Source organism: Carassius gibelio, chromosome A20 (genome assembly GCF_023724105.1).
Source record: "Carassius gibelio isolate Cgi1373 ecotype wild population from Czech Republic chromosome A20, carGib1.2-hapl.c, whole genome shotgun sequence".
Classification (NCBI taxonomy): Eukaryota; Metazoa; Chordata; class Actinopteri; order Cypriniformes; family Cyprinidae; genus Carassius; species Carassius gibelio.
Window position 1 is genome coordinate 21,010,446 of NC_068390.1, and position 27,826 is coordinate 21,038,271.

General features: G+C 35.5%; 1 protein-coding gene across 1 annotated transcript; it reads right to left on the reverse strand.

The window, feature by feature from the left end:
- Window positions 1-1,051: 1,051 nt before the first annotated feature.
- LOC127938428 (tumor necrosis factor receptor superfamily member 21-like) lies at window positions 1,052-26,713 on the reverse strand. Its single transcript, XM_052535025.1, has 6 exons — window positions 26,252-26,713; window positions 17,684-18,326; window positions 14,870-15,391; window positions 8,722-8,987; window positions 2,858-3,071; window positions 1,052-1,871 (listed from the first exon to the last, which is right to left on the reverse strand). Exons 1-6 carry the CDS (start codon window positions 26,288-26,290, stop codon window positions 1,642-1,644), a joined length of 1,914 nt encoding a protein of 637 aa, XP_052390985.1. The 5' UTR covers window positions 26,291-26,713; the 3' UTR covers window positions 1,052-1,641.
- Between the last annotated feature and the right edge of the window lie 1,113 nt (window positions 26,714-27,826).

Genomic DNA, 27,826 nt, shown 5'->3' on the forward strand with positions numbered 1-27,826 from the left:
TAGTTTACTAGTGTACAGTAGAGAATGAGGATATATGGGGCGATTTCAAATGCAGCTCGAGTTTTGCACCCTGGCTATAGATCAATAACAGCGTCGAGTTAGCTTCTTGACTCTTCACGCCTAAAAATCTCGAACAAGCGGACCAGCTAGTTCTCGGTCATCAGGATCTCCTCAGTAACATGGAGATCTTCAGGGTTAAGAATCTGCTACATATTGTCAAAATTGATTTGCAGGTCACAGGAATCCAGACATAAGTTTAAGTAATAACATGTAGCTTAACGATAATAAAAAGCAGGTGCAAAATATGCAAATCCATTTTCATAATCAAAGTAAAATAAGAGGAAGAAGACTGATAGGTACGGAATGTCTTACATATCAGCCACAAGAGTTTGTTATCTTACATCTGATAGGCCTACCTGAGATTGATAGATAAAAATTATTTGTCTCCACAAACGAACTTCAAGTACTTTTGTTACTCAAAATGAGTTCAACTCATAAACAAAGCAAAAAAGAAGACCAACAATGCACTATTCATAAGAACACCACATGAAAACAACCACAATTTATGACAACAAACTTTAATTTGATTTGAATAGATTTAATCTGAATTGATTTCCCAGGTTACATGATAATTATCAATAATGATAAAGGTCTTGGTTACATGTGTTATACTTTAAAACAGCCATTAAAATACATATTAGCTTTCGGCTCCATGATTCTGTCCCTGTTTGTTTCCAAACAGCTCATCTGACACTCTTCCTAAAATCCAGGAGAGTCAATTCAAGCTACGGTTTCATCTTGATCCACATTTTTAAGTTCAGCGGCCAAATGACCATAAACACCCTGTTATTGAAATAAAATCGACCACTATCCAATAGTTTTACATCTAGCACCAGAGTGACTAGATTTAACAGAGTTTAAGAGACATTCACTCTGTACCACATATCATCATCTGCAATATCAACACTCAAATGCTACATTTAAATGTTGTGAAATAGTTTTTTTTTTTTTTTGTACTCTAGCCTGTGTGAAATAACTTGTAACATCATACTTGTTTTTGTCCTCTTTTATTGGAAAAGCACATGGGAATGGATTTATTTTGAGAGTTGTGTAGTGAGTGCACATGATTTGTATCAGAACCAGGTAGAATAGTTTTCAGTGCCCTTGAAATCTAAACAAGCTACAGTGGTAATATTTAAGAACATAAAACAGACAAACGAAAGGAACAAAAATATCTTGCTGATCAGGAGATTAATTTGTAAGTTGTAATAAAAAATAAAAATAAAATAAAAAAAATCATAGGACTAACTGCTTGATTTTAACAATTTACAAACCAGTTCATAAGTTACATCATATAGCTTTGAGTTAGACATCATGCTGAGGTGTGTGCAAGAATATGCTGTTATGAGAGGTTATAGCATTGACACCCGCTGTATATCCAGTCAAGGCCTCACAAACATGAGAACGCTGCTTCTACATTCTGTGAATTCTAGCAAAAGGAGCTGCTTTTTTATGTGCAAATAAGCTCCCGTCTGAGAATTCGTGCATGTCACTGAATGACACAATGGAACGGAGTGAGCGCACATTTGTGTGTCTGCCACTTTGTTTCTGTAGCTGACAATAGAGAGGTGTTGTAAAGGTCTAAAGGAGGTCAGGCAAGTGGCTGTAGACTGAGTCAAGCAGCGTCTGGCTAGCTTCCTGACTCTTCACCCCTGCGATCTCGAACAAGCGGTCCAGCTTGTCCTCTGCCATCGGGATCTCCTCAATAATATGGAGCTCCTCAGGGCTGAGAATGTGCAACATATCGTCGAAGATGGGCTGCAGTTCACAGGGGTCCAGACGCACCTGCCGCAGCACCGTGTCTTTTTTCTCTGCGGGAGAGAAGATTGAGCATTGCCATCAATTAAAAAAATTCTTAAGCAATTACTATTCATGATATTCTTTGAAGAAAAGTGCAAATTTAAAATACAAATGTGATATTTAATATGAGATTGTGTAAAAATAGCTCAAGAAGAAAAAAAATAGCATGTCATATGATTTGTTTATACATGGTTGAACATAAAGCATCCACAAGGGGGAAATATACTTGCTTTTACCTCATTAATAGTGCTAACACTCATTTTATTTATTTCATACTAATATATATATTTATTTCATACTAATATATATATTTATTTCATACTAATATATATATTTATTTCATACTAATATATATATTTATTTCATACTAATATATATATATTTCATACTAATATATATATAATATATAATATATATATACACAAACACATACTTGCTGTGTTATTTCAGAATTTTAATTGACATTTAAATGATGAGAATTTAAATGATTATCATGTATTATTTAAAGATTTTACTAATATAAATTAAAAATGCTTAAAAAAAAATGTATAAAGCATTTAATAGGGCCTAAAAATGAAAAACTGAACTGAATGAACAATGCAGGAACATAAAGCATCCACGAGGGGGTGATATATTGTAAGATATTACTACAATACCTTTCACCACACACATGACATGAGGCAAAAGACAATTACATTTAATTACACATTCATTAACTGAAATTGTTAAATTATGAGAACAGAATTAAATATTACAAAAAAATAATGAAAAATAAAACATGAATGAAATGGGTTACATTTCTTATGATTTAAACTCTTTGCAAATGGTTCTACATACAATCCAGGAACATAAAACATCTGTGATGATGATTTATTATTATTATACTTTATGTTTGTAATAATATATTATATTGTATTTTTATTTATAATTATAGGTTTTTACTACTAACTTGGTTAACGGTGTGTTTTTCTAGCTGTTTTTCCATGTGTGTGTTTACCTTTGGTGATGAAAGAGCCCGTGCGGCTGAGGGCAGAGTCCTTGCTGGAAGTGGAGTCGCAGCGCAGCAGTGGCTCTGATTCTTCAGTGAAGAATCCTTTGGTGTGCTCCATGGGGGACTGCTCCACCACCACACCGGGCGACTCGATAGGCTTATGTCTGGGGCTCAGACAATGGTTTACATTCACAGCCGTCAGTAGATTGTTCAGGTCAACCTGCGGCAAAAGAGGTGTCACAGTACATGATGAGAACATCATTCTGGGGAACATTTCTTTAGAGATTCTTTTTCGTAACGGTCTGAACCAACAAGTGTATCCTGTCAGGACAAAAAGTTTTCTTGGAACAACTATTATGTGAGAAATGGATTTGAAAGAATGAGGGTCTTTGCTGATAGATAGTGTGCGGGCACTACAAGTGTATCTCTATGTGCTCATGGCCGGATGGGCACAAAGGGTTCAGCCTTTGTAGCCCTGGATCACCCACATTAATCATTTCCCTGTGTCCCTTTGCGTCAGGGGAGAACAAATGAAACAACCAGAAATTCACTGACCACAAAGCCCATGGCCTGTGTTACAGTCACAAAACCCCCTGTCTGCGTGCAAAGCATACTTGTAATACCAGTGTGTTGGAACATTAATGGTGCATTTCCAAGAACGAGTCACTTTACAGGAAGTCGGTACAGTCCAGATTTTATTACCACAGTCTGGTTCTTCTTTAGTCTGTATTGGATACTAAAGGCAAATATGGACACCATTTTAGCAAGCTATGCATTTTAAGTGACCTTATCAACAAAACATGCCCAGGATAATCCATATGCAGGCCCTGTTTTAGCCCCTTATTTTTTTTTTTTCTATCGATCCAATTTTAGATATAAATGTAAAATATATCCACATCATTACTGTAACATTACACCAAAAATGTATAAATTATTGTTTGTTTTTTCATATCATCGTCAAGAATATATTAACGAAAGATATATAAATATAATATAATATATGATAAGTAACAGCATAACATTACAACAACAATCTTTCAGTTGAATATTTAACAAAAATTCTACCATTTAAAATGTTAAATAAAAACTATGCTTAGAAACAAAGGCAGTAAAATATGTGTAATACTTATATTGGTGACTCTTCAACTGTAAAAAAAAAAAAAAATGCTTAAGTATCGAGTAACCAATATGACATCATGTGTCCATAGTTTGATCATGTCTAGTTTCAAAACAACAGAAGAATATTTTTCCACCTATTTGAGGGTTATCTGAACCCTAAGAAAGCTCTGGTGATTCCCAGATTGGGAAATCCTGACATAAGCTATTAAAGGAAGGAAGCCTAGAATAGCCTGGGCAGGTATTCAAACTTCAGAAGTGAAACATCTACATTATAGGAAGGACGTAACCCACTCCATTTCTGGGAAAGTTTCCCTTAGAGTCAGCAGTGAATAATCAATGCCACATAGAAAAGCAGACCATTACTCTAAGAGGCATGGTGAAATATCACATTTAGTCATTCATTAGTCACCACACACAGAGAAAAACAGCTCTGAACTCAAAGACACCAGCTATACAACACAACAGGCAACACAAGTGGTCGAGTGAGTTCATATAGGAATAATGAAGCATTACAGGCCACAGACATTTCTCTCTCCTTTCATTTTTTGTGCTATTGCAAAAGTGCAAACAGTTCCAGGAAATCTAGTATTTTCATTGAACAGTTAGTAAATGATCAAAACTCAATAGAGGTAATTTATGCAATGTGATTAATGTGTTTATGAATTTCCCTTTGACTTTAGAAATTTAAAATTGTAATAATATTGAGTTTTGAGTTTCCCAAAAAATTTGAAGCCTAAGAAGTTCATAAAAACGATTGTACGACTGATCTTAATATTACGGTCTGTTTCCCAAAAGCATTGTAACTTAAGTAGCACTTAAAAATCATCGTAGATTTACGAGTGCTCTGGAGTAATCGTTAAGCCCTAAGTGCATCGTAAGAAGATCGATTTATGCAGTCACCTGCAGGACAATCGGCAGATTCAAGTGCAATGCGATTATAATTTAAGATTTGATTGTGCTTTATTTTACACTTTATGACTCGTTTTCTTTATTTTTTTATTAATTTATAAATGAAATAATTAAAAGGGGCAGAAAAAATATTTTTAATTGACAGAAAAAAACGACTAAAAGAAGTAATGTAGGAAATGCTTCTAAGACTGGGGAAAAAGTGTGTCAATGTCTTGCTGAAGTTGCTAACGTCTCCCTCGCTCTCTCTCTATACAGTATATAATGTACATTATATATTATTATGTAAAGTATAATATTATACACTATAATATAATATAATATTGTATTGTATTATAGTTATTATATCCAAGTTGTCTGCCTGGAACGCAGCATTAGGTTAACGTCAATAAACGATTGTGTACTATAATTACGAGCCATTCTATAAGGTGACATTTCAGCACTTGACAGACGGAGAGCGACTCCTAAGTAGCACTTACAGCACAGCTAGGTGTGATTGCTTTACATGCATTGTTTGGAAAGGCACATGAAACAATAACGAACGATCGTAAAATTACTTGTAGAAAACGTTCTTAAGCGCTAAGATCAATCATTATTGGTAAACCCAGCAAAGATTCTATGATGAATAAAATGTTTAAATGAACAGCATTTATTTCCAAGATAATATTTTTTGTAACAATATAAGTATTTACTGTCACTTTTGATCAATTAAATGCATCCTTGCTGAATAATATTATTAATTTCTTTAAAACCCAGTCCTTTGAATTATAGAATTTTTGTACACATAGCCAGAGCCCATATAATTTGTTTTTAAAACTGACTAATATAAAAAGGCTAAAGTCTTCCCTGTCTAGTGTCTAGTGTCAATGACATTATTCTAATCACAGAGTCTACTGTTCATGCATGTCACGGATGGAAGGGTGGGTGTATACCCAAATATCTTCTCTATTCATATTCAGCAGACAAGCTGTTGGCAAAGGTTTGAAAGCACAACGTGGGACCCAGCAGGAACACTGTGCCGTCACCCACCCGGATACAAGCCACATGTGGAAAGTGTGTCACTGCCGCACTGATCTTATTACCAGCAGCTGACACTGCTCCAGACTCAACAAGACCATCTAGCACACAGAGCATGGTCCACATCTGACTACAGACAGCTTGAAAAGAGAACTTTTTACATTATGCGTAAAAATGATATATACCTGTATATAATTTCAAGAGAAAGAAAAGTTGTTTCTTCCTTGTTTCTACTTTATGATTGGGAAAACCTGTCAAAATGCAATATTCAAATAGTAGTACAGGACAATGCTGATGGCAGCTTTCAGAAGGCGTCTAAATGTTCTGGGGTTGCTTGGCTGGTGTCCATAACAAGTGGAGCACTGAGGTTTACTTGGATGTTAAGTCTAAGTGGTATGATTTTGTATCCTTTGTAATTCATAAAACTGCATGTCTTTCTTCTTATAGGCAGTAAAAGAAACTAATAACATGAATCCAGGAGAAAATCTGAATGAATATGAAATTAAAAAAAGGAGATCACACATTTGAAGAAATAACTCAATTCTCCTTCCTTACTTTCTAGTAATTTGTAAACAAGGACAAGCATACCTAAATCCAAATGTCCTAATGGTTTTGAGAAACATTTAATCTGATACGAATGTCTTTCTCTTTCTTACTAAGTGTAATTCATTCACCTGACATTGTGGCACATGGGATACATGTGATTTTATCCAGAAACATGTGACTCTGATGAATGGCGCTCAGTCTATGATAATGATGCTTTATCCTCTTTTCTGTACCATTTTCATTCAGCATTGCTAATTCAATATCAGTTCTTGTAAGCATCATTATGTTTTTGCTCAGAGAAAGAGAAAATGTCCAGGCCCATTCTCACGTTCTGTGGTTCACATCTTTTAAAGGGATGTTCATCCCAAAAATAAAAGTCCTGTCATTATTTACTCATCCTCATGTTGTTAAAAACCTTGTATGACTTACTTTCAGCAGCTGAATACAAAGAACAATTGAAAAGAGCGGATATTTGCCATAGTATGAATAAAACTAAAAATAATAACAATAAAATGTAATTTTATAAATTGTAATTTATTTTAATATATTGCAAGATTCCAAATAATAAAGTAGAAAAAAAGGCTATGTCCAGCTAAATTTTGGGACCAATTGTTGGTTAGTAGTACTTATTTTCGCTATCATTAAAAAAACTATAATAACAATATTTTACAAATATTTTCACAAAAGGAATCAGAGAAAATGGTAATTTTTATTTTTCCACACAATGAAAGTTAATGGTGACCAGGTACTGTAAAGCATCAAGATTGTCACTTATTAAATTCCTCCATATCGCTGTTGTTCTCAAGCAATAAACATCAAATGAATAAAATAAAAAAAAACTATTCTTGTAAATCATAAAAAAAAAAAAAAAAAAAAAAAAAAAACATTTGAACTACATTTCACTGGCAACGTTGGTTAGTTGTTACTGATAACTTACATTTCCTGTAATTTTATATATATATATATATGTGTGTGTGTGTGTGTGTGTGTATGTATGTATATATATATATATATATATATATATATATATATATATATATATATATATATATATATAAAATGGTTTAAAAAAATCTTTTTAATGTTAATTTATAGGTGAACTACTAATTTAAACATGCAGATTTCTAAAGAAAGCATGAGGACATATGAAAAGAACAGGTGAACAGGACATGCTCTGCAGAGAGATGACTTTGTTCAACCTTCACAAACGTACGTTAAGTGAAAGTCAACAACCGCACTGGCAATTATGTGATTATGAGATGCCGTTGACAGGCAGACATATAAATAAGTTTTATCTCAATTTATCTTGGTCATATCAGTAGCATCAAAATTAGTCCAAAAGCCTTAACTTCACAATCTACCACGACCTTGAGACAAGGACAGAGTAAATATAATGTGGTCTTTATACAATCTGAACACAGGAAAGGCTTGAAAATGAAAGTTGATGAATGATCCTTCATCCCCGGAAGCCTGTCAGGCTTTTGTGATTAGTAATGCAGCTCAGTGGGATGCAGCCAGGAGTCATGATGCACTCATGTGGTTTGTTTACACTTCTGCACACGTATTATCCAAATACAGAGTTATTAGACCTAGGGTGTGTGTGTTGTGTAAGACTATATACACACACATGACTACTTGACCCATTATTGTGGCTTGACTAATACATTAGCTTGTGGCTTAACCATGACAGAACAAATCTGATGTTTTTTTTAATATACAACAATACAAACACTTAGACTATATATAGTGTAAACCATTTATTGTATTATTTTATTAATAAAAACTATTTTAATTGTTTTTTTGTTTTTTTTTAAACAAACCCCTAAATATGATTATTAAAGACCCAAAACCCAGTTAACACTGTGAAAAATTCGTAAGATAAATGTGTAAAATATTTGCTTAATATTTAGTTGTACATAAAATGTACAGCAGCACTGTACTGTTTGATGCATTATTTATTTATCAATTTAATTATGTTAAATATGTATTTTATAAATTTTAATCATATTTATTAAAATGTTAGCTTGAATTGTTTATTTAGTTGTTTATTATTTATTTTAACTTTATATAATAATTTACTATTCATTTTAATAAATATGGTTTCATTTGAATTATTTTTGTTTATTTTACCAAAATGTATTTATTTATTTGATTTTTTTTTTTTTTTGCATTCCCAGGGTCCCTGGCCTAATGGATGGCTCCATGTTCCAGACACATGACCAGCTGAAAATAACAGCTGTAACTGAAAACATCATTCATCAACCTAAAACCCAGTCACTCACCTGAGGATTGTCTTCCATGACACTTCGTATCTTGTCCACCACGTCAATGCGGCGTTGGCTGTGGAGGGCATTGATCAGCTTGACCAGGTTGGCATCATTGTCGCGTATGGTCCAGTGCTGCAGAGCAGCGTATGCCCTCTCGTGATCAGCCGAGTAGCCATTGGAAAAGGCGGCCACCTCTCGCTCGCTGGCTCTGGCCAGAGACTTATACATGTCAATCCACTGACTGCCAATCTGTGCTGCCACCAGCTTCAGGATGTCAACACCTAGAATATGAGAGGAAAGGGCAATCATATGTTTTTCTACTGTAAACTACAGTTTGAGCCTCAACAAGTACAGTGACAACCTGTACTGATATATTATAGTGCAGTGCAGAATGCCATTATTGTTTGGAGGTAACATGTTTTTTTGTAATTAATACTTTAAAATGCATTGCACTGAAGACTGAGATATTTCATAGCATTATTGTTTTTGCTGTATTTTTGATCAAATATATATATATATATATATATATATATATATATATATATTTTTTTTTTTTTTTTTTTTTTAATTATTTATAACAATCTTACCAACCCCAAACTTTTGAATGCTAGTGTATGCATTGCCTTTTGTGTCTGCAGTATCAAAAATCCTTCATCTATCTTGTAAATGATGTGCTGTTGGCGTAATGTAGTGTAGACACACTAAGCGAATGGAATCATACAGTGGATGGGCAGAAGGGCAGAGCTCTAGGGTTACAGTACATCAGCGGCTCCTGTGGGACATGCTGCCCCATGGATTAGGTCATATGAAAGACCTAGATTGATTGCAGTGTTTATATACTTTGGTATAGAGTGACAGTTGCTTCCTAGGGAATCCTTCTAAGAGTGGATGCCTGAAGCAAACCCAGGGAAACATGAGTGTAATGTAACTCATATTTAATTCTTTAATTATATACGTATATGCTGTGTGTTGCATATTTCCACTTGATACTTATTTGTGTTTGTTATCGATCATACACAGGGTGAGGGATCTGAATGTATTAAACTTAATCATGTGTTACTCATCTCACACTTTTTGTGCTATAGGCTAGTCAAGAATGAGATCATTTGTTATTATGTAAAAAAAAAACATTAGTTACATTAGTTGTAAATAGAAACTCTGTAAAAGGCAACCACTTTTTTATGTTTTAAACAGTTTTAACAGTTTCTGAAAAACTCTGAAATTCTGAAGCTTGTTTTCTAAGAGACTGTTGTCAAAGTACAAGATAACCCGATTAAAAAAAACACAGATCAATGAAATCCATGTTGAATTAGTCTCTACATGAGATAAACATGACAGAGTTCAGCATAACAGGATGGTTGTAGAGGACAACTACTGCTGGAAGGTATTAAAGCATCTATCTGTAAGCCAGATCTGTCTTGTTTGGGATCCATCTGTAGCAAATTCACTGGAGCTCTCTGGAGGATAGCGTGCCACAGACTGCACTGCGGATCTAAAAATGCCAAGGCCTGCAGGCTGCCCATCCTCTCGCCTGTTTTTTCCAGAGGTTGCTACAGCATGACAGTGTGTTAAAGGAGGACAGGCTCTGTTTGAGTGATCTAGGCCAAAGTCAATGGTTCGCATGATGCTGTCCCTTGTCTATGATTGTACCGTTATTCCGTGATGGACTTGGTTGCCCTATTCCCGAAGGCTACTTTTATGAAATGCAGGAAAAACACGTGCCGCCACTACCTGAATGTACAGCGTGCTCACAAATGTTTCCAGGCTTGTATGTGCTTCATGCAGCAAGTACAATGTTATTCCTAAACTCTTAAAATAATGTGACTTGAATTTTTGTTGTTATTTAATATTTAACATTATATAATGTTTTCTTTTTTTCTTTTTTTTTGTATGCAGTAAATCTATGTAATTATATTGCATATAATACATTAAATATACATAAAGATACATTCAAGACATACATACACATATACATATATATATACATATATATACATATATATACATATACATTATATATATATATATACACATACACATATACACACACACATATATACATATATATATATATATATATATAAATATATATATACACACGAGAGAGAGAGAGAGGGAAAATTTACAAATTTCAACTCCGATAACAATAAGAACAAGAAGAAAAAGAAAAAAAACATGGACATAGTGTCCGTGACATCACCCATAGTTTTTTTTTTTTTACTACATTGTAACAAATTATTTTTAGTTTTTCTACTTATAAATTTGACATTAAATTTAATGTTGCTTGCCCTTTTTGGTGAAATTTACTAGCAATTTCTTAGTAAAAAAAATCCATTGTCAGTATTTCATTGTCACATGAGATGTATTTGAGACACATACTAGATGTAAGTGGCTGACCACTTGTGATCAGACCACTATATGAATCTTAATAACAGCCGTTAATAGGGTACCTAAAAAAGGCGTTATGTAAAAGTGGAGAAATACCTCATGGCTCATTTTCATGTATGAAGACAACAGCTTATCAACCACAGCCGTTTACAATAAAACAAAGCTTTAACGTCTTCCTATGAGAATTCAATGAGATGGCAAACCAGCTGCAACAGGTCTAAGTTGGCTACAAAACAAAAGAATCCTCAAAGGGAGTCAGAACTTCCCCTTTTAGTGAGTCGCCGTGGTGGCTTTGTGGGAATGTCTCACAGCAACGCAGTCATCCCATAAATCCCTGACACCTCATACACTGTACCAGCCGTAAAAATTACAACTTCCCCATTAAAACAATGAAAAATTTGCCTGATGAAGACCAGGGGAGGCTCACTAGCAAGGGGATCCTACAAGCTTCCCCCGAGTTTCTCTGACTCCTAAACAAAATGCTGGCAGAGTAGAGCTCAAACATGAGGTTCCTAATCATCTCTTATAAAAACCCCAGCCCACCCTTGTTCTGGCCAGTGGGCTTTTATAGATAACACCTATTGCAGAGGTTGTTATATGAGGCGTACATGCGGGTGGTTCTACGTCTTTGATCTTCGCTATGCGTGCTTTGTTATACCTCCAACGAAAGAATTCATTATTTGTACGATCACTCCTTCATCTTTATATATGTTTCCCATGCGGCCCTTTATGGCCATTGTTTTACTAATGTAGTAAACAGACACACATGCACTTCAACTGCCCACCTTGAATGCATTAGGGAAATGTTTTGTTCGCGGAGGCAACCGGCTGTGTAAAGGTTACCTGTGCTTTCTAACATGAATCAAGGAGGCTCTACGATCTCAGTTGAACACAAAAGGTCAGCGTTCAATAAATTCTTTGCTTGCAAAAGTAAAAAAAAAAAAAAAAAAGTGTTTTCGGATCACCAGTAGTGATGGGAAGTTCGGTTCTTTTCCACGAACAGGTTCTTCCGGACAGTTCGATTCAATAAACCGGTTGAAGACAACGGTTCGGTTCACCGGCTCTTTTGCGCTCTACGTAAATGGGGTCATTGGCGATGATTGCCCTTCATTCAAGCCTTAACATTATAACATTAGCATAGAATCAGTTCAGAATCAATCATCAAAAGAATCAGTTCCGTTCAGACGCGCTGTGTGTCAGTCTTCTTCACAATGAATCACACATGCGCAGTTATCATCAGCTCCTCGGATCTCGAATCGGACGTGTCCAACAGAAAGGGTTCTTGACTCGAAAATGAGTCAATCATTCGTTAGTTGTCAGTTTCAGCTCGGTGTTCATCTTCAATTCTCTCTTCACAGCAGTTCAGTCGATATACTATTTGAGTACATGAATTACTCCGGGATATCGGTTTGTTTGAACTCAGAGGGAGTGTCAGCCACATTAAAAAAGTTAACAGCTTAAGTCATTTGTGGATTAATGCTTATTGGAGACGCGAACGGTTTCAAACGATTCAGTTCAATTAGGTGAACTGTTTCAAGAAGATCCGGTTACATCGAGTGATTCGTTCACAAATCGGATATCACTAAACTGCAGTGTTTTGAACTCGCTCACAACAGACACGGAAGAGAAGACAATGCTGAATAAAGTCATACTTTTTTGCTATTTTTGGACCAAAATGTATTTTCGATACTTCAAAAAATTCTAACTGACCCTCTGATGTCACATGGACTACTTTGATGATGTTTTTCTTACCTTTCTGGACATGGACAGTATACCGTATACACAGCTTCAATGGAGGGACTCCGAGATCACGGACTGAATCTAAAATATCTTAAACTGTGTTCTGAAGATGAACAGAGGTCTTACATGTTTGGAACGACATGAGGGTGGTCATTAATGACATAATTTTCATTTTTCGGTGAACTAACCCTTTAAGGTGTGGTCAAATTTATTGTTTTTGGGTAGAATTCATTCATTTCAATAGGAATCCAATGGATTGGGAACTTTTCATGAGAACAAAGGGTTTTCCCACACAGATTTTGCATCAGGATCGGTTAGTCATGCAAATTGTATGCTTTGACTAAAAGAAAGCTGCTTGGTTTGAAAGTGACTTCTGTGTGAACTATGATTCATACTTCACTACACTATTGACAACAGACAATTTTTGCAAATAAAATTTTGTTAATATGTCCACACCTTTATGGGTGGTTGCTAGGTGGTTTCTTAATACCCTAAAGTCAAAACAGCCCAGCTGAAAGTCTCTATAATATTCCGTTTCCATTTGTGAGTGTAAGACATCTTTAGTCATTTTATTATTCATTTTATCATAAAATGTAAATCGGAATGCTTGTACCTCTCATCAGCAAACCACACAATATAAAGTATCAGTCACAACTGTAGCAAAACGGTGTGGAATAAATGACATATGCCAATACTTATGGTTAGGTGTTTGCTCAAGGGTGAGGTTCCAGCACAATATACAGAGGAACCCTGAATTCATGTCTCATGACACATAAGGAAGTCCCTCCTCTCATCTCCCACAAGGCTATGTCTGCTGATAAACTCCTCTAGCTCTCAAACCACAAAGAACTGGAATAATCTGGTTCCAACCGCTCAAGTAGAATCAGACACACACAGGCGGATATCTGAGGCTAACATAAGCCGTTGCCCATCGCCACAGTCCTGATTAACCTAGCAGCCTCTGATGCATAGTAACAACAAGGTTAAAGGGCAAAGAGTGTGTAATAATGAATAAAAGAGAAAGAAAGAAAGAGAAACTCCAGAGATGTAAACCAAAGGCTACAAGGAGCAGAATGAGAAAGAGATCAGGTTCTGTTTGATCAAGTGACTGACAGGAAACGAGAGAGGTGATCTTGATATTGGTCTTGCTTATGTAACTGTTGAAGTTCTCAATACGATACACACTGGTGTGAAGACAGGTCCACAGATGCTCTAGTGCATTGGAATTTCACTGTGCCACTTTTCAGATTGCAAAGTGCTGGGTCATCCATATAGCATTAACACTTTTTCATAAATCCATAAATGCCATTCGTCAATCTAGTTCTAGGTGAAGTATGTAAAGTCTGCACAAGTTTCCCTATTTGAGGACACTCCGCCTGCCTGCCATTGGTCAGCCAAACAGGCAGCCATGCCTCAAAATCACATTACTGGTTGAATCATTGTTGCAAAGCTGGGCTGGTTGGGATTTTCTCAAACAAACAGAGCCATGAGAATCCAACACAGTGTTTACAATTTTCTGGGAAAATCAATCTACGAATGATTTACTTTCAGATAAGCTGGGATAGGAGAAAGTATTTTAACATAGAAAAAATACACACTTCAGCTTAAGTTATTTGGTTGAAAAATGTTATAGTGTAAAGCTGAATTTACATTAGCATTTATAAGAATTATAAACCCAAAGGTTAAAAAAAAATTAAATTAAATGTTAAATTATGTTAAATTAACATCATTTTGCATTGTAATTTATTTTTAATAAGATTTTTCTAATTGTTTGGAATGGTCATTTTAATCATAATGAAAAATGACTAAAATAAATAAATAAAAATAGAAATCAGACTTAATCTAATTTGTGATGGAGCCCCTAAGAGGACATGGTGAATATATTCTCTTTCAGTGCTATGTTCTCAGAGTTTGCTCCTAAAAGCATTGAAATATAGTTTTTGCTCCCATCTCATATTATTTCCATCACAAACGTTTTGTGCGCAAACACAAAACATTGAAATATAAGTATAAAAATTAAAAAAAATTAACTCACCCTGTCCATTTGAGTAGTAGATCCACCTCTCCTTTTTCTGCACTGGAGAGCTGGGTTTCTTGTGGATGGCTTTCTCCATGATGCTGCTGGGATCCTGTCTGGGACCCTTCTTCAGCACCCGCGAACTGCGCTTTACGCTGCACACCACGATCACTACCAGCACCAGCAGAAGCAGCAGGACTATCATCCAAGGCAGGTGCTCATTGATGTCAAAGTGCTTGTGTGTGCTAGGCCTCGGCGCTCCCCTGCGGATGGGCCGGTAGCCAGAAACCTGAGCCTTGCCCTCAGACAGAGTTTCCATGGCCTGTTCCTTGGCAATCTGGGGGTCTTGTGATAAGGAAAGCTTGTTTTGCAATTGAGTGAAGTCCTGAGTTGCAGCTTTTAGTCCACCATCCTCATCACTAGCCTTGGAGGAACATGTGGTTGTGGGAATGTAGTCAGCATCAAGGGCCACGTCTGTGCTACTGAGGACCGCCCCTGCTACATCCTGACTCTCTGCAGCTGGTGAAACTGCAGTGCTTGCTGTGGGCAGAGTGGATCATATAATTGCAGACAAAAACAGAGAGACAGAGAGAGAGAATTAAATACAGTCCTAATGATGAGCTTATCCTAGACAACAAAACAGAAGGGAGAGTATCTAAAACTTTAATCCAGCATCAAGCTGGCATGTGTTGATAGCAAAGTGGAGCTGTGCTGCACAGCCAACACAATCTCACATGGATTTCTCATCTTAACTGCTCAGATTTGACCCCCAAAAAATAAAGTCAATGCAAACTGAGGAATCAGAAATATTGTGCATTATTTCTACATACATACTACTGTTCAAGAGTTTGGGGTCAGTACGTTTCTTTTAAAGAAATCAACACTTTTATTTATGCATTCATGCACTATTGTTGAGCACAAGAGTCTTCTTTTGAAAAACATTAAAATAATCTTACCAAGCATAAAATTCTTAAATGATAGTGTGTGTAAATTAAAAGGTGTTAAATAACTTAATGTATTATTGACATTATTTTTACTATTATTAATAAGAATAATATAATTATAATTATTTACACAGTAAGCTATAGAAACAAGTAGTGTTCGACCGATATTGTTTTTCTGACACCCAATGCCGATATCTTGGAAAGTTTTTTTTATTAATAGTTAAGAAATTTGAAACCATTTGGCAATGGATTAAAAAATAAACATGTAAAATAAACATACTTATACTTTACATGACAAAGTATTTTTCACAAATAAATAAATATTAAATTAAAATATAATTAAAAAGGAAGTAAACACTGCAACCAAAAGGGTACACAGTATTCTGGGAAGTTTGTGTGCATTGGGAATCATATTTTTCAAATAAAGCCAGGGTAACCCTCATTTTACATACAGCACACAGAGAGACATGAATATGACAGTGGGCAAATGCATAAAGCGCAGAATGATTTTAAATCACAAGTTTAAAGTTTAAAGCATTCAATTCACATGGATTGATCGTCACACAGAGAATACATGATCATGCTGGAACAAAATGCACACTTCTCACAGCTGGATTCGACTAAGTTTGCAAGGTTTGTGAAATGAAATGTTCATTAGCCATTCAAAGATTTGTTTAAATGATATAAATGTGTATAAACTTAATGCTGACGGCAAACAAGAAAGTATTAAAATGTTTGCCTTTCTATTACTAATAATATAAAAGCAATCGTCGTAATACTTTTTGTGTACAATAACTTCTTCATTTAACCGTTCTGATTATTAGACAATTCTATCCATATTAGACAGAACTGTTAATGACGACAGCGAACAAGAGGGAGAATGTGAGCACTGTGTGCTCAGGCACTGCCGTTCTCAGCGCCGTCAAAATAATAGTCCAGACTCGACCACATCGGCCAAGCAGAGAAACTTATCGGCAGATGCCGTTATTTGAAAAATACCAAATATCGGCCAATATATCGGCATCAGTGATCTATCGGTCAATCATTAGAAACAAGTGGGAAATTAAAAAAAGCTATTGCTGATAAACATCTACACCTGTACAGGCCTACGTACGTGTCTGTCTGTCTACGTGTCTGTTTGTCTATGTGTCTGTCTACGTGTCTGTCTGTCTGCCTGTCTGTCTACGTGTCTGTCTGTCTGCGTGTCTGTCTGTCTGTTTGTCTATGTGTCTGTCTGTCTGTCTGTTTGTCTACGTGTCTGTCTGTCTACGTGTCTTTCTGTCTATCTACTGTACATGTCTGTCTGTCTGTCTACGTGTCTTTCTGTCTATCTACTGTACATGTCTGTCTGTCTGTCTACGTGTCTTTCTGTCTATCTACTGTACATGTCTGTGTGTCTGTCTGTCTGTCTGTCTGTCTACGTGTCTGTCTACGTGTCTGTCTGTCTGTCTGTCTGTCGGTCTACGTGTCTTTCTGTCTGTCTGTCTGTCTATCAACGTGTCTGTCTGTCTATCTACGTGTCTGTCTGTCTGTCTGTCGGTCTACGTGTCTTTCTGTCTGTCTGTCTGTCTGTCTATCAACGTGTCTGTCTGTCTATCTACGTGTCTGTCTGTCTGTATATCTACGTATCTGTCTGTCTGTATATCTACGTATCTGTTTGTCTGTCTGTCTATATATCTACGTATCTGTCTGTCTGTCTGTCTGTCTGTCTATCTACGAGTCTGTCTGTCCGTCTGTCTATCTACGAGTCTGTCTGTCTGTCTATCTATAAGTCTGTCTGTCTATCTATCTGTCTGTCTATCTATCTATCTAACGTCAGTGCATCTAGTTAACTAAGTGCACTCTATTCAATAAGGAAAAGCTCTACACTGAGCTTCTTCACTCTCACCTCTGTATGCTGACTCAGTGCTGGAAACCGTGGAAACGGAGGCCTCTCCAAGTAGGACATAGACCGAACTGGCTGGAGTTGGCCCACACACACTATCTGTCTTTTCTGTGCCTTTGATCAGCAGGGTTAAGCCCAGAGATGAGCAATCTGTGTGAGATCGGCACCTCAGAACATCTGATGCCACATCAGAGAAGGTGCCACGCTGACATGACCGGCAGCGCACATCCTCTGTCTCACTCCCTCGCTTTCGGACGCCCCACCCCGGTGGACATAATGAGTATCGCTGACACTTTCCACCCTTGGAGAAGCTGCCTGGTGGACACATGCACAATCGATCGGTGGTGGACGTGCAGGGAGTTTTCTCGACAAATGGGGCTTGGCAGCGTCTTTGACAGTGGTGGCACTGCTGAACACCATTCTCACCCCGGGTGAAGGTGCCGTCCGGACAGGGGCTGCATTCCCGTACACTGGCTTCTGTGCAGTGGGAGGACACGTAGGTGCCTGCCGGACACTTGTCGCACTCCAGCTTGTTACCAGTGGTGGGGTCGATGTGATGGTAGTGTCGAGGAGACAAGGACTTCTCTGTGGTCGGGCTGGGGGTCAGTGTGTGGGTTAAGACGTCACTGACCACAGTGATCAGCAGCTAACAGCAATGAAAGAACAACAAGAAGACTGTTATGCAATGACAATACAAACAATCAAAATACAAACTAAATGTCTATTTAGCATAAATGACCACTGTGTCATCGGTTTGTATTGGAAGAAGAGTCAACAAAGACAAAGTTTGACATTTCAAATGACATAAACACCAGTGGAAGTCACTAATTCAAGAAAATGAGCCATCAGTCATTTAAAGTTGTGATGAAATGGAAGTAGCAACAGATGTTCCTATTTTGTTTTTATTTACTTTGAAGTACATCCAAGTAAAATGAGTTATTGAAAAATAAAATGCAGGGTGGGGCAGGTATATGTGAAGCAACATAATAGAATTTTGTCATTTCATAGAAAAAAAAAAGTCAAAGTAAAAAAAAAAAAAAAAAAAAAAAATGTAAAAAATTATGTGAAAGGATCAATGAATGTATTTAGAAAATAGATTAATTTCCATTTCATGCTAACCATTTTATTTGAAATAAGACAAAGAAAAAACTGTTTAATATTGTTCATCATCTCCACTGTATCTTAGTCTTAAACAAAATAAGGCACTATATACATAAAACAATAAATTAGACTCTATAATTGGCTACACTATTTGTAAAGATTTGTAAAAATATACCTTTCTCAAAAGTTGCTTTATCAAAAATGTATTTTACTTGAGGACAATGTTTTTATTTGGAACAATTGGAACAACATTTAATTTCATTATATATGGAATATATTATATTTATATATATTATATAGTCACACTTTATTTTAGGGTCCAGTTCACACTATTAACCAACCATTAACTATAACTTTTGCCTCAATTAACTCCTTATTTGATGCTTACTTATAGTTTATAAGGTAGTGGTTAAGTTTAGGGATTGGGTAGGATTATGGATGTCATGCATTATATGTACTTTATGAGCACTAATAAACAGCCAATATGTTAATAATAGACATGCTAATAAGCAGCTAGTTATCAGTGTGAATTGGACCCTATACTAAAGTGTTACCATATATAGATACATATATATATATAAATCTGTCTCCTTTTTTCAATTTCATCAGATAACACTAAAAAAAATATAATGAGCATTTTGAAAAAATACCAAAGAGAACATCGATATCATATGGAGCAGATGACCTCAAAAACATTATACAGTGACATCAAAATGCTCTGGGATTGGATCAACAAGCATGTTGTCTTTATCCAGCTATGTGAGCAAAAACATAAGCACATTTCCTCTCCAAAACACTTGTCTGCATAACATTTACACAGTCTGCAACAAATCAACCATGCAAAAACACTTTACAGAGCAACAAAAGGGAACCCTGGAATGTGTTGACAGCACTCTCACAACCCGGTGACCTTCAGAATAACTTTTAATGACAAGAAGCCTGTAAAAACAGCCGCTCTAAAGTTACTACAGCTGGAATGTGCTTCATTGAAAGCCAAATTCTGATCATAACAGTCTCCCATTCCTCCGGCACATCCAGCAAAGCTGACTGTACAGCATGTTAACTGCACCTAATATACTTTATGATGCTAGCCCACGTTTTAAGTCCACACCTAAATGGGGCTTTGGCCATGACAGGCATCAGGGTTCGGTATAAAAGTTGTCACCAAAGAATATGATGCTGGAAATTGCGGCGCACAAGAGCCTCGCTGCATCATCAGTTTCTAAGCACAAAGTTCTATTAACTGCTGATCATGAATCCCCTGGAGTTTTATTACAGTTCCTCAACAACAGACCGCACAGGAGACTAGTTTTAAAGCAAAGGAGACTAATTTCCTTGCTATTACAGGGAGGGCTGAATCAAAACAAACATTACATTAATATTCTAAAGCAAACACATACTGACATTGATGGGAACCGCAGGACGATGCCAGAGCGCTTGGGCTCGGATGAACATGTTGCTCTTCGTGAGGTGATGGGGATTGTTTTAGGACGACAGACTGAACATGAATAGCGATTAGACAAAGCTGCACTTTCCCAGCGGCCTTAGCTCTCGAAGAGGGCCAGCATTGAGCTAACAGACGACGGTTTGAAGTAGGGCAGCGAGAGAGAAAACAGCAACTTCACTGATGACAGGATAATGTCTGTATGCTTACTGTGCTACTAAAGCAAAAAAAAAAAAAAAAAAAAAAAAAAATGAGTACACTGTTGTTTCACAACTTGTTTTTTTCTTTCAACCAGCTCTGGAAAGAGGAACAGGCAACCTAAGATAAAAGGAACAGTTTTTCATGCACCCTTGCTTTCTATAACCACAAGAAGGGATGTTATGTACAAAACAGTAAGATGTTACAGCTCCACCTTCTCATCCCACCCTACATAGTGTCTAGGTTAAAAGGGCACTTGTACGAAACCCAAATTTGGACAATTTTATGAATGCTTATAAATATGAGTGTTTTTCAAATTCTTGTGTAATGTCTCGACATTCAGAAATATGCAGTTCTGCCACCAATTCAAAATAAACACTTCAAAGTGTCACTTTCATAGAAACACATACAAAAAGATTGTTCTAAGTAGGGCTGCACGATTATGATAAAAATCATAATTGTCTATTATTTCCTTAAAATTGCGATTATTAAATTAAGATTATCACCATGTACATTGAAGTTTTATACCATTGTTTGATGCAACTGCATGCCGCTATTTTATAAGAAAATAAACAAGCTGAAAACACTCTAACTGAAAATAGTCTATAGTAATAAGCCTCAAATGTCAACTAAATATCAGACTGGTTTCTGCTTTAAATTATATAAAAGTAAAAATATGAATGGCATTATAATGTTATAATAAAACTAAAATGAAAACTAATAAAACAATAAGAAAACAATGGAAAACCCCTTAAAAGGGTTTGATGCCATTTCAGTTTTTCCTTTCTATTTGTGAAAGCAAAACTACGTCACACACTTGAGGTATTCAGCCAGTCACAATGCACTGGATAGCTGGCCAATGAGCCTACACCTTGCTTCTCAGAATAATGATCTTTGTAAAAACCAACGTGTTTCAGAAAGGCATGTGTAGAGGTGCAACAATAATGTACATTATGTGGAAAATAATGTGTTTTTTTAACCTTAAACTGCATAAACCCATTGCATTAGACCAAATACACAAAACAATTATTTTAAGCAACGTCATATGACCCCTTTAAAATAACATATCTTAAGCATATAGAATAACATAAGTGGACTTTGCTAAGGCATATATATTATTACCCAGAAGGCAATGTGAATCAACAAAAGCCTTTTAATCTCAATTAAGAAGAAAAGGTCACTCCACGATGAGTCAGAAATTTCCTTATGTTTTTTTTTTTTTTTGTATTTTAAATTATAAAAATTTGACACACAGAAACCTTGCACACTGAGTCCGATGCGTATTAATTAATACATTAAGAAAAGTACAACAGCACTAAATGGAATCTTCAATCTGTACGGATGATTTTTTTTTTTGTCCTCTCGCTTCTTAAAAAAAGAAAAAGAAAGGAAATATTGGGTATTTCCAATCTTGAGATATAGAGAGGATGAAGAGTTCCCCCTCGGGAGCAGCGGGATTATCCGAGGCGATTCAGAGTTTACTTCAGGATGTCAGTGACTCAGTTTGATACTTTTGCTAGTGATACTAGAGCCACATAATAAAAAGAAGACTACCAATTTCTGTGAATTTAGTGTGCAATGATCTATACATTGCTTTGTGCTGTGAGATGTGAAAGTAAATATAATAACAATTTAATAATAACTTCCAAATTGTTATTAATATTTCAAGATGATAGAGATATAGACAGAGATATAGACTGACATACAGTATGCATTGTACATTTTACAAGTACCATATTTTCGCACACTTTTTTTCATAGTTTGGCTGGTCCTGCGACTTACAGTCAGGTGTCAGACTTATTTATCAAAATTAATTTGACATGAACCAAGAGAAATGAACCACTGAGCAGCATAGAGCGCCCTCTCGCGGCTGTGGATGGCAATGTTTTCTCTTGGTTCTTGGTTATAAATAAATGCGACTTATAGTCCAGTGCGACTTATATATGTTTTTTTCCTCATCATGACGTATTTTTGGACTGATGCGACTTATACTCAGGTGCGACTTATAGTCTGAAAAATATGATAGATACCACTGATTTACATTACAAGCTATTAGAATTTCATTTTACTTTTGGCCATATCAACATCTACAAAAAAATGAGATTTTTGCTCAAATTGGTGCTTCTGAATAAAAGTGATATGCTTTGCTTTCGAGTATGAGCTCCAAATGTGAGCAATAAAAGCCATATGTATTAAATAGGATACAAAACATAACACATGCAAAAAAAAAAAAATAATTTTGTGTATATATATATATATATATATATATATATATATATATATATATTCGTGCCATCCGTCAGTTATTGCAGGTTACTTTATTTTTACCAACTTGCAATGCCTGAGTGATGACTGAGTTGCTCTTATGAGCCATCGCTCACATTTCGGAATGACTCAAGGGGTTTCCTGACTAACCTGTGAGTAAATGGACCTGGCATTTCACTACATGAGCTAGCAATCTATGCAAACAAAAGTACATTATTTTACAATTATTTATACTTATCGAGTAATCAATGATGTAACTAAAGATTGAACATGTGGATGAACCAAACGTAAAAGTGTCATAGAACAACCCCCTAATCTGGGGTGTGCCTTGGTGAATACAGTATGCCTATGAACTTCAGGATTGTGAACCTTTGTTGATTCTCAAGCCAAACACAGCATGTAAATCTACAAGAACAGACACAGAGATGTGATATCATCAGGATTCCATGAGCCAGATTCTGCTAGACAAGCAGGGCACCTGTTACCTCTGATACGTCATAACTGAAGACTGCAAAGCAAGAACAAACACTCCCTGTCTGGAGGCATTCATGCCCATTTTATGATCAACAACAGCCAAAGAGTCTGCAGTCGGCATGAATGAGTGAGAAATATTCCTGCAAATGGCCACCTGCCAAACACATTACATCATTTGGGCCAATGCCAATAAATGCATTTTTCAAGGGCAAATGGATGGTTTAAACTGACAGAGAAAACTGCTAAACCTTCTTGTGTTGTGAAACTAACAATGTATATTAACCATGGGTATCAAACAACTAAATCTAGTTGTTTTTGAAAACAGCAAGAGTAAGTTGTGTGCATTTTGGGATTTAAAGGTCCCCTGATAAATGCCTGCTAATGGATGAGCCAGTCTGATGTGATATACCAAAATTAACCTCAGCTGACTTCCTACTGCATGAGGATATTAAGTAATATAAATGTTTACAATACAATAGGCTTATTAAGCCATGACAAAAATATCATTATCATCTATGAAACAATGACACAAGTATTATTCATGGCATGCACAAGTTTTTAAAATGATAACAAGTTCAGGGCTCACAAAAATTGCTAGCATGACGTCCTATGTGTGACCATATAAGACCACACTGTCTTAAGTGTGCATTTTTTGAAATTGAGATTTATAAATCGATCTTAATGATGAATAAATAAGCTTTCCGTTGATGTATGGTTTGTTAGTAGATACAACTACTGAAAATCTGGAATCTGAAAAAAAATTAATTCCTTTAAAGTTGCCCAAATGAATTCTTTGCAATGCATATTAATATATTTATTAAAGGAAATTTACAAAATAACTTCACGGAGCATGATCGTTACTTAATATCCGAATTATTTTTGTTATTAAAGAAAAATCGATAATTTTGACCCATGCAATGTTTTTTTTTTTTTGGCTATTGCTAAAAATATACCCCAGTGACTTAAGACGAGTTTTGTGGTCCAGGGTCACTTATGGTTACCAGAATGTATAACCTCCATACCTTATAATTTGCACGTGTTTCTAAGTCTTGCTGATTTAAACATCCAAGTGTTTTAAGCAATTCAAGCATAAGAAGAGGCAAAAGAGAACTCAATTCTGTACTCATGGGCTGTTGTTTGAACAAATTCACTCAAAGTGCGCACACAGAAAGCAGCGTTCCAGACAGCGCGTGAAAAAAATGTATTCCCCTTTCACATATACATGCACCTGAATGGACATATACCAACAAAATTATCTCAAAATAACTTATATTTTGTGCATTTCGTGCATTCTATAAATACTTGCTGCAGTTTGTCAGCTTTAAAGATCTATATGTAATTTATACAGTGCACATTATGCAGTGTTATTTTACACTTCCTTATAACATTTCTCTGCCTGAAAACTAATGTTAGACCTTATTTTATTTATCTTGTCAATTTTTTCTTAATTTACTGACTACTGCCACTATGGGTGTAACGATGCATTCTGGCCAGTTGAAAATCAATAAAAATATGTGACGTTTCAAGTTGGTTGAGATGTTAATTGAATCGCGATACATTTGGGTGTGGAGTTTATATGAACATTTTAGTTGGTATTTTCTTTTCATCTTGCCTCGGTTTAATGCATATTAAAGTAGTAGTTTTTTTACGGTAACCAAGAAAATGCAGTATCTCTGCTGTTCCATAAGCGCCACCTGCTATCCGAGAGTGGATTTACGCTCTCATTCGTCGTCTGCTGTTTCTGCTTCATGTTTTATGTAGAAAAAAAACTAAAATCAGACCATTCTGTTTTTGCTTCAGATGTCTAAATTATACAGTCTACTTACATTCTAAATAACATATGCAGCATCTTTGTTTTGATTGTGATTAGAGGTTGACTTTAATTTTTAAAGAGCACAGGCAAAGTCTTAGTTTGTTTATATAAAAATATGTATTTATTTTGTGTTAATTTATTTTTATTTTCAGTTTTGTAATTAGACATATTTCAGTTTAGCAAAGAAATGTGCAGAATTTTGACGGAGAAATCATAAAAGGAAACCTTTTAAAATTCCCTTTGCTTAATTTTTTTTTTAATCTAATTAAAATATTTACATCGCATCGGAAGTTGAGTGAATCTTTATACCATCATATCATCATCATATATAGGCTATGCTACTAATGCAGTTTTTGCTGTGGTATCAAAGTAGACTAAAGTGTTCTTTAAATATTCATTTAAAATAGTGTCATTTAAATAATCCCTAACTTTGTTCTTTTTTTGCTCATCTGAATAATGAAATCCGACCTGTGATTCAGAAGTCTGCATCCCAACTCTCTTGAAAATACGATCAGAGAAGTTTTGATCATGCTGATATGTCCGCAGTGAAGTTCACAAGATGTCCCTTTTATAGGGACTAGTTAGATTTATTTTGGGATACCAAAATCTGAAGAATGCCTGCCCAAAAGGCTACCAGGCATTTTAAAATTTTGCAAGCCCTGTAGTGTATATAAAAATATCAGTAAACCCACGACTATACAGTCACGTAGCCAGTCATGTATTTAATAAAGAATATCAATAGTCAGTATCTTTAAAACAAAAACAACAGGGAGAAACAAATATATTTAAAATGATAAGGCATGGTATTAAGTAAATCAAATCAATGTATGTAGGCTAGTAAATAACTGGTAATATTAAGTCATAACTACAAAAATAGAAACACACTTGAAGATATATTAATTCAAGAATAACAAAGTGTACTTCCTATTTTTAAAGGCTTCCTTGTAAAATAGGTCAGGCTGTGTCCCTAATTTAACCTTTAACCATTCCACATTTGATAAAATTCTTATTTTACGATTTTATTATTAAATATTGACTAATGTAAGACGTACCACAAACAATAGCCTAAAATGAGGGTGTGCCACCGTAACTATTATGTTTAAAAAAGAAAATAATTGCCTTATTATCCTGTCCTTGTTTGGGCTGCATCCTCACTACAGTATGCACTAAAGAGCGACACCAGGTACAGCTACTGTCCCTTTAAATCCAACAAAAACTAGAATATTCGAGAAGAAAAGAGAAGCATAATGCGTACACAAATGTATCCCCCACTTACCATTATCAGCGACCAAGTCATAGACATTTTCCCAGGCATTGTCCCGGTGGAATCACTTGTTTAAATATGCCCAGGTGCACATCTGTTACTTCAAAGGTGGAGCATCAGCATCTCCGCATCAACAGGATACCCACGTTGTTGTGAGGTATTGTCCCTTAGCTGGATTATTCCCTCAGTGTACAAATTTCGTCCACTGACGCCTTTTTATAGTCTGTGCTCCCGAGTGCACGGGTTTCAAGTAGTACGGGATAAGCGCTTCGTTTTGGAAGAAGAACGCTATAATTCCCATAGCGATGATGGATGGATCTGTGGACTAAAGTCTGCCTGCTGTTTGTCCAGGTTACTGATTGCCTGTGCCGCAACGACGGGCTGCGGATGATGGGCGGGAACTATCGAAACACGTCACGACTGAAACCCGCCACTGGCTGCTTATCTGCGCCACACACCGTATCACAGGCCTGAAACGAGACCGTTTCCGGGAAGATACTTGGGGTGTTGTGCGGTGTGTAGCTACCCTACAGAGTGTTAGACTAACAAATAATATGACTGAAAGCGTTACACAGGTGTACTCACTAAGTTAATTATTATCACTGTGGCACACATTGTGGCAAATCATTACAGTAAACTGTACAGTGTGAACTCAACTTAACCTTTTAACTTATAAAGTCAATTATAAAAGGCCTATATACAATGTATAAATACAAAAGCAAATATAAGATAACATGCTGAAAAAAACAAACAAAAAAATCCATATTTTATATAAAATTGTATGTTTTATATTTAAAACAAATAATTATTTATTGCAGGGCTCTAGCAATTTAAACTTGCAACTCGCTATACACAATAACACACATAATTTGTGCATACCTAGTAAAATTCTATTAATTAGAAATTCTAGTAACAAGAATGAGTAATCTTGTCATTTTATTTTAATATGAATATATTAACAAATTTTATATATATATATATATATATATATATATATATATATATGTATTAAACGTCTATAAATATTATAAAAATGTATTAATACCATAAATTCATAACAGATTTAGAAATAATGTAAATAAGAACAATATTAGTGTTAAATTATAGAAATATTACATAAGCTAAATAAAATATAGCCTACATTTATATTTATATAATTTATAGTATGAAATTATAAAATTTTACATGGCTATCTTTTACACATGACTTTTATTTTTACCTCAGAGTGGTGATATGAGTGATGACACCCTTTCAGCTAACTTCTAAATGGTTAAACTGATGGTGTTTCAACTCACAACTATACAGTTATACACACAATTACACACACATATATACATACAACTTAAAAACATATCTACAACTATTACTATTATTACTAGTAGTAATTTAAAAAATAATCATAATCAAGTAGCCTACTAAATCAGAAATCAATCATGTATGTACACACATGTATGCATATGTCTTCATCAGTCTCATTTGCAGTATTGTTCAAAAGAAATTAACTCATCCAAACAGTCATTCTTCTGCCTCAGACGTATGCAGACAGCATATAAGGCTCTTTTGAGATCATTTCCAGAGTGTCTCAGA